Below are 8738 nucleotides of genomic sequence, written 5' to 3' on the forward strand. Positions count from 1 at the left end.
GGCTTTGTCACTCCAGCGTGTAACATCCCCGCTGGAGGCTCGCTCGCGCGGCGTGCCCTGTAGTGCAATAGCGGGGCATTGCATTTCCTTGCTTTGAAGCCTTGTGTGAGTCCCTTAATATAATTTTAAATAGTATTTGGTGGTTTCATTTTCTTTGGAGCAGCGCTGAGTTATGATGTCTTGACAGCCTTCACAGAATGTCCTCGGCGCGGATTAGATCCCTGGCATTATAAAATGTGTTGCCGGACAATTTGTAGACAATGATAGAAGAGCAAACAGAGAGTTATGAGCTATGCAGAGCGATGACTTCAAGTCGCCGTGCCCCGCGATGAGTTATGTAGGCATTGACATGCACCGTGGGACTAGAAATACAAACCCTGGCCCGTGATCGCATTGAGCAAATGACTCGTGCAACGGGCCCTTTCCGCCTTCCACTTGATCACCTGGAAAGTCTCCCAATTACTCCTGCTCTAGCTGAGTGACATGCTGCAATGTTACGGTCGGTAAATCCTGGTCTGCTACCGGGTCCGACTCTGGCGCACGCTGAACGAGGCTGGGTGTGGGAGCTCTTTCGTTGTTCGTATTTCTTCTGCAGCATCCCTGAGCCACGGGTCTGGACCAGCACCCGACTCGCGACAGGCTCTGCACACGCTGACCCTAGAGACAATCCCTGCCCTAGAAAATGTATAGTCCACGTCAGTGGGACCACGAGCCTGTCTCTGGGGCGGGCATGAGCAGAGCACCCCGATTTAGCATCCCGGGCCTGAATATCCACCTCCCACCGAAAGCAAGGCAACAAACTATTCCCATAGGGATCAGGGACCCTGTTAGCTGGTTGAATCCAGACACGAGGCATAGCTTAACCCCGATTTGATGAACTTAGGGGACGGTGCAGCAGAGCATCAGGAGTCCGTGTGCATTAAGCTGCCCTCTCCAGGAAACTGCCCTCCAGCGACCCTAGGACATCGATCGCCTAATGAATGAATGAACGAATGCTCCTTATTCCCCAGTTCAGGGATTGCTTAGTCTTGCTTCTGCGGCAGCAAGGGCCGAGCTAGGCCTAGACTTACAAAGGTATTGAGGAACCTCCAGGTGGAAGCAGAATTGGGGAATAAGGACCGGAGAAAGGTATTTAGGAACCTCCAGGTGGGCTCCTCTCGTGCGACTGAGAGGGACGCAGCGTTGTCGCACTAAGCTGAGATCCATGCGCATAGCAATGCGCTGTAGCGATGGTCATCGGCCGTTTGCTTCCTGCTTGCATTCCCTGCTGATTAAAAGGCTTGATTGTCAAAGCATGCATTGCTCAAAGGTTCAGATGTGGGTGCCGTCCCGCACCCCCAAATCATGCTGAGGAGCCAGGCAGGTGAGAGGCAATCACAACAGATAGGCACCGACCTGTGCAAAAGCGCTGTCAGCTTTGCCGGCAGAGTCATAACCAGACCCCATGGCTGGGAGTAGAAGCCAGCCTGATTCAGCCCAGATGTGCAAAGCCACTCCTGGCGGGCTGCACATCTGTACAGCTGACCGCGGGGGGGACCGGGGAGGATTTGAGGCATGAGATTGCACAGCTCATCTTGGATCCTGGGGAAAGATCTAGGATCTGGGGAAAACCTGCGTGCAGAGGGTCAGACGGAAAGGCGGGGGTATCGACACGTCGCTAGCATAGGTGCCAGGAGGTGCCCAAAAACAGGGGAGATCAGGCTGTGCATCGCAGGTGGTGATGCACAGCCCCTGAGCTCGGCCTCGGCCATGAGGACAGCACGGAGCAGGAATGCCCGAATGTCCCCCGTGCTCCCAGCCCTGAGCTGCACACTTCCAGGTGCAGGTCTAGCTCAGCACACCTGCAGCTGCGAGGGACACAGCAAGCTCCCGGACAAGCGAGCCCCACTTGGACAGTAAGCCCCTGGCAGCTGGGGGCCGAGGGGGCTTGTCAGATACTCTGGGATTGTCCTAAATCTGCTCTCGCCGATGCCAGGGAGACTCCAACCACTGGCTTCAGCGAGCACGGCATTAGACCCATGCCAGGCCCTTTGGAAAAGCCTCTCCCATGCTTGTTATTAAAGGCTGCATATTTGCAGTGCCTCTCTCTGCAGGCAAAGGAGCATGCTAAGCTGCAAAAAGCCCATGCAAAAAGCAGGGAAAGATTTTTCTTCTTGTACCAAGGGGAAACCTCAGACAGAGAGACTAAGGGATGCACTCAGCGTCTCGCAGGATGCTGGCGTGCAACCAGACCCTCTCGGCTCCACTGCTTTGCTCCAGGTGCAAGGCCGCGCTCCTCCTGCGGCCCCCCGACCGGGCTGGTGACACAGGCGGGGAAGTGTCGACCACCGGATAACACCGCAGTGACAACTCTACCCCTGGAAAGGGTCATATTAGCAACGGAGAGAAAACCCGAGGGTGGTACAGGCCAGCTTGTTATATGTACAGGATACCGCAGTAATGAGAGGCGTTTCATTAAGGGATTTCAAAGGGCTTTGCAAACACAGGATGAAACCTCTTTGAAGATGCAGAAGTTCCTGACTGAGGGTGTCTGAGCAAAGCCAGCACTGCAACATCCTCTTGTGGCATCTGCGGTTACTACCGCGAGACGCCCATGCGAGGGAGACAGCCCGCGCTCCTGTTCCCGTGGCTTTTACATCACCCCCCCCATCACTTACCTCCAGCATTTGCCATCGTTACCTATTCAAATGCATGATCCTGTAAACAGCCCTTGCAGGTGATTTACCCGGTGCAATACTTGCACTTCACAAGTCCCCCCAAGCGACCCAATCTGATGGGTTGTTATAATGGAAACCCAAGCTAATGGGTTGTTATAATTGGGGACCTGATGGGAATCCTCACGGCTTTTTCTCTTTTCCACTGACAGGTGTAACACAGGAGTTTCCTGCCCCAGACAGTGAGGCCTGTCTCTTCAGGATGCTTTGCTATCAGCTCAGTCCCAAGGCTGCGCGGTGACTCGGGTAGAGAGCGAGGGGAGGAGATGCGGGTGTGAGGAGCAGTGGCTTCATTTTGCTCACTCACCTGGGGGTATTTCTATCACCTGGGGGTATTTCTGTCATCTGGGGGTATTGCTCTCCGTTCTTGTGTTGCACCCAGAGCCCGAGTAGCATCACAGGGGTTGAAGGCCTGTGGAGGGGATGGAGACACGTGCATCCCCGGGAGCAGGGCAAGCTGCTGCATGTGCACAGCCCACCTCCCAGCCCTGCCACCCACGTCTGCAGCCCCTCACCTCCTCCCCATAGACCTGGTCCCCCAGCACGGAGGGGCTCAATGGAAAAGCCACTGCAGCCCTAGGAAGCTTCCCTGCAGGACGTGGAGCTACCAAATCCCCGTGGCCCTTGCCTGTCCTGCTCCCAGCTTCCCCAGCCCATAGCTGCTTTGCACTGCAAGGCCTAACCCCATTACAGGGGATAACAACACTTGTTGTGGGGCTCTTTTTGGGGGGGCTACCAATACTAAGTGCACAGGAGGCCCAGCCCTATGACACCTTAAAGTGAATGGGAAGCCTCTGCCGTCACGCAGCGTTAATTGATGCCAGCCCCACGCTTGCACAGAGTGGGAGCAAAACTCATCCCCGGTGCAATCCCCAGGGCCAAGCACTCGCGTGCCAGGCAGTTGCACGGGAAATGCACGCGTGTGTATGTCTAAGCTAGACATATTTTTGTGCCTTCCATCCTCCTGTCCGCCTCCGGCCACGAAGAAGTCTCTTGAAGCCCAAAAGACGAGGAAGGATGCCCAGCTTTTTAGGTCATCGCCCAACAGGCAGGGAACGGGTGCGTCATCAGGCCCGAAAGTTGAATCGCTTTCCCGAAACGTAACGTTGGATATTTCATTAGGACCTGCTGCCATCTGTTAAACAGCATCGGGGAGAATTGGGCGACACTTTAAATGAAGCTGTGAGAAGATGCATTTATTTTCCATGTAGCCAAGCAGCTGTTTGATGATGAATTCATGAACTATGAGGATTTAAAAAAAATAAATAAAAACCCCACTAATAATACAATTTTAGCAAAAACAATGCAGCGGCAGTTCATCGCTGGCTCAGAATCGCAGCCGACGGAGCTCGTGTGGGAACCGGGAGATAACGACCGGAATTTAAAAACAATAATGATAACGAGAGCAAAGCCACAGCGCCACAGGACAAGCGACGCTGCCATGGTGATGACTCTGTGCATAAAGTGCAGGTACCCGGAGACAAAGGTTATTGCACGGCGGTGGGGGTGCCAAGCCGTCCACGGCGGCCGTGTCTCTGCTGGTCCTTCCAGGGTGTCTGCCTGGAGGTCTTTAGCAGGGGCGGAGGTGGTCAAGTCTCTGTGCCGCGACAGCTGGGGCGACGGTCTGGGCTCAGCCGCCCGTGGGGATGTGGTCACGCAGGCTGGAGGTCAGACATGGGGCTTGACACATCATTAAGTGACGTGACTGTGGCCACCTAGAGAGTCAGTGGCAGAGCAAAGATCTGACCGCCCCCAGGCTGCCCTAATGCCACATCATCCTTCCCCTGCTGTTTGGCTTAGAAGAGAACGGGTTGATTCCTGGGCCTCTCAAAGGGAGCAGTCGAAAAGCCCGGAGGGAAGCTGCCGGCACAGAGATCCCGGGTGTTGCCACTCGCGTTTTGGGATCCCGAAACAAGTCGTTGGGAAGCAGTGAAATCTTCGCCCTGGCAGAGTTATGGCCACGAAGCTCCTGAGAGCTCAAAGTGCCCCGGTCCTGTCCGTCCGCTCTGGGTCACTCGGCCTTGGCCACCGCCGCCTCCTGGTCTCTCTCTGCTTCCTCCTTCCACCTGGCCTTCCTCACCAGCGTGGCATCCTTTTTGGCAGCCTGGGAAAACACAAGGTGAAAGGCCACCTGCGCCAGAGCGTTTCCCCGGCCAAGGGCACCCCCCTTCTGCCTCTCTCTGCTCCTCTTGGTGCCCTTTGGATATTGCCCGGGGAAAGATGTGAGTGGAAATGCATCCCCAGGCCTCACCGGAGCCTCCAGCCAAGGGCAGGCGGTGGGGGTCGGTGCTGAGCCCACAAGCAAAGCCCCTGCCAAGCTGTTTTTGGCTGGCTCCAGCACCATCATCCCACCATTGCTCAGGTCGTTCCCTGGGGGTCTAGGGCTGGCTGAGAAGGGGCCAAATGAAGCAGCAAAGGAAAAGAAAAGGGCCAACTGGATCCCACCCAAGCCTGACCCAATCAATCCCGGTCAAGGGGAGTCAACCCTTTTTCCCCTTTGAACAGGCCATCACGGAGCTAGAGGCAAAACCGCGGGTGCTAGTGGCACCGCGATGGGCTACGGCCAAGTCAATCCAAAGGGAAACCGTGCAGCGAGGCCTGGGCGTGGAAGCGTCCCGCGACAAGAAACTTGCAACAGAGCAAGTGAGGTCAGGAGCCGCCGACCCTGAATGCAGCGTGACCCCTGCGTGCTCAAAACCGTCTCAGCAGCGCACGGAGGAGGACACGAGCGTGCCCGCCCCGGGTGCTGGGTGTGATCGACTGCCTTGCCCAGGAAGGGAGAGGAACACTTACAAGTTTGCCAGAGATGGCCAGGGCCAAGCTGAACAGCAGCATCAGTGCCATCAGGACGTACGACGCCCTTATCCTCACTGTGTCCTGGGATGCTTTGATGGCCTCAGACCTGCAGCAGAGCAGAGTCGTGCAATGGCGTGAGCTGGAGCAATGATTTTGGCAGGGGCAGGGAGCTGGACTGTTCTCAGTGAGGGCAGATGACAGGACAAGGAGCAATGGGCTCACATTGCAGAAAGGAAAGTTGAGGTTGGATATTAGGAAAGACTCTCTCACTAAAACCCTGGAACAGGTTACCTAGGTGTGGTGTCTACACATGCTGATTTAGGTGCATTAGCCATTTTTAAGGCAGATGCAGGATGCAGGTCTTCACGTGCACACCCTTAATGCACCTTAAAATGGCAATTTTAGGCTATTTGTGCCTAAATTTGAGACCTGGTCTCAAATTTAGGCATGAATAGCTAAAATGCCTTAACGCACATGCAGACAAGCATTAACACTGTATATGTCAATTGACTTGGGACTAACTTGAGTTCCAAGTCGGTCTGCACACCATGTTAATGCGCCTTAGCACATGCATGTGTAGATGCACACCTAAATCACCTTAAAGCACATTAGGCAAATGCAGCATTAAGTTTAGGCACACCGTATAGACATGCCCCCAGAGAGGTGGTGCAGTCTCCATCCTTGGAGGTGTTGAAGACCTGGGTAGACAAAGCCTTGTCTGGGATGATGCAGTTGGGGCTGGTCCTGCTTGGAGCAGGGAGTCAGACTGGATGTGATTCCTGAGCTCTCTTCAACCCATATTTTCTATGATTTTATGATGCCATGAATACAAGAGGGTGGCTCAAGCCCTGCCTGGATTATTCCAAGGGCAGGTACCAAATCCTTCTATTTTCTCCTAAATGGGCTGCTTATTGAGAGACAATTTCCTGTAGCCTGTGTATAACCAAGTGTGGTCTTCCTTTCAAAAGCAACCGAATCCAATGTACTCTCCAGAGCTGGCAAAAAATAAAGAAATAAATAGCTAAAGTTTCCAAATGGATCTGGATTATTTTGGGACGTGGTGAATGGCGGCGTACCCACACATTTTGTTCACTGTCACACAGCCCGGTGGGAGCATTCGAACAAGAGCACGCACCATTCGGATGCATTTTTGCAGCTGATGGGGAGAGAAAAGTTGAAAGCTGAGCTTTTTTGGATACATCAGGTACGGAGATTTTTAACGTCACCAGAAAACAGGCCTACTTACGACACGAACTCTGGGATGTCCTCCTCTTTCTCAAACCGCCCTGCCCATATCAGGGACTTTTTCTCGAGTCCTGTAGGCTGCTGTTCGTTTCTCAAGGCGTTGTGACCTTGGGGGATGCAACGAGAGCCGTGAGCCGAGCTGCGCTAGCGCAAGGAGGGGGGGAAAGCATCGTCCCGAAAGCTTGGAGAGGCATTTCTTATTCTCCAGGAAACTCACCCTCATCTGCAAGCCTGCTTGCTAATAAATAAGGTCCACGGGTGTGAGACATTAACCCCACGTGGCATCCGTGTGCACAGCACAGCGGGTCTACACCCCCAGGTCTGCCAAACCACTGCCAAAGTGGAGGGGGGGCACAGGCAGCGCAGACAGATGTTACAGAAAATGCTCTGTCCTGAAACAACTTCATCTGAGCCCTCGCGCAACGAGGAGTCTGCTTGGCATCCGATCAGCCATTCTTGAAGCTGTCTGCAGCTGTGCACTTGTGTTTGGTCACAGCTGTAAACTGCTTTCTGTGGCCAGATCGGGCAATAATGGTCACTTCTGCCTGCACTCCCAGAGAGAGGCTGCCACCAGGACGGCCATGCAGTATGCATGAGGTGGGGCCGTCCCCCCGCTCCCGCTCGGGGCTCAGGGGCCCAAACGCAGCCCAAGTCGTTCCCCTCGTTGCCTTGCCTGTTGCTTTCCCTGGCTCGGCGGCAGCCTCCGTTAGAGCAATTTGCAACCGTTTGATCTGGCAGAACCGGGACAAGCTCAGATGTGCCAGACACAGACGGTCTCCCCCACCCGGCACAGCTGCTGCCTCAGTTTCCCCCCTTTGCTGGTGTTATTCCTGTTTCTGAGCAGCAAGGCCTCCCTTCTACGTGCCCTGCTCGGCTGCAAGGCCCCGATCCCACTAGCTCAGTCTTGCCCTGGATGGAGCCGAAGGGAAAGGGGTTGTTTTTTGGCAACCCTCTTCCCCGTCCTCGCACAGCGAAGTGTGGATGACAACGCGCCCACCCACCTGGAGCAGCGGTCTGGAGGGGAGCGCCCTTCCCATCCTTTGCAATGTCACAAAATGGTCTTCTTGTCTGGGGTGCCCTCGGCGCCTCCTTGATGCGTGGACAGTCCCGGACCGTGCTCGTCCTCCGCAGGCCGGTGACAAGAGCCTTGCCACCCAGAGCCCTTCCCAGCATGGCGTGCATGGCGCTGTACCATCCACGCGCCAGCCTCTGCCCTGCTTCAGCGACCAGGCACCGTGGACCCAATGTTCCTGCAGGAAACGCGTGTGATCCTCCGAGGGTATTTACACAGCCGTGCTGCTTCACCTTATCATCTCGTGGCCGTGTGCTCGCACCACCCTCGGCTTTCCTGAGTCACGGTGACTCGTTAAGTCTCTTCCCCGGGTCTGCCAGGAGACACACCTCTGCATAACGAGGGCAACGGCCAAACTGCGATTGCCTGCGTCCACTGAGATGGGCTGCGGGTCGGGGTCTGCAACGTCACGGAGCTGCCAGCATTGCAAAGGTGCAATGTTTCTCTGAGTCTGCCCCGAGCCCCCCTGAAGCGAGCAATACCCCGAAGAGCAGCACACCAAATCCACCGACCAAGAGCAGCAATCGGGGTAGCAGCAACGGCACCCAAAAAACTTCTCCCCCTGCAAAAGAGGAGTTAAAACACAACAAGGCCAGTCTGCAGGAGCCATTCGCAACCGTCCACAGCTGACCACACGTTACATGAAAAAGTAATCGAGTTAAACCAGCTTCCCCTAAAAGCACAGGGGTATTCTGCGTTGCTGGCATCGGCTGGGGGAGAAAGCCTGTTGTGATGTATTCCTGGTACCGAACCCGGGTGGCAGTCACATTGCTCAGCGCTGCCCAGGTACAATAACCAAAGCAAACGATTAACCAGGCAGGGCTGCAGCGCAGATTTATCCCAGCCTGAGCTTTCCCAGGGCACTCTCGAAGGGAAGCACGGAGGCAGCGGGTTATTTCTGCCTCCTGATT

General features: G+C 55.1%; 1 protein-coding gene across 1 annotated transcript; it reads right to left on the minus strand.

The window, feature by feature from the left end:
• Positions 1-3889: 3889 nt before the first annotated feature.
• Positions 3890-8196, minus strand: LOC102565668 (protein FAM162B). The gene is made up of 4 exons (XM_006265533.4): positions 7757-8196; positions 6757-6862; positions 5508-5616; positions 3890-4818 (listed from the first exon to the last, which is right to left on the minus strand). Exons 1-4 carry the CDS (start codon positions 7935-7937, stop codon positions 4726-4728), a joined length of 489 nt encoding a protein of 162 aa, XP_006265595.1. The 5' UTR covers positions 7938-8196; the 3' UTR covers positions 3890-4725.
• Positions 8197-8738: the final 542 nt, after the last annotated feature.

The sequence above is a fragment of the Alligator mississippiensis genome, chromosome 8 (genome assembly GCF_030867095.1).
Source record: "Alligator mississippiensis isolate rAllMis1 chromosome 8, rAllMis1, whole genome shotgun sequence".
In the NCBI taxonomy this organism is placed as follows: domain Eukaryota; kingdom Metazoa; phylum Chordata; order Crocodylia; family Alligatoridae; genus Alligator; species Alligator mississippiensis.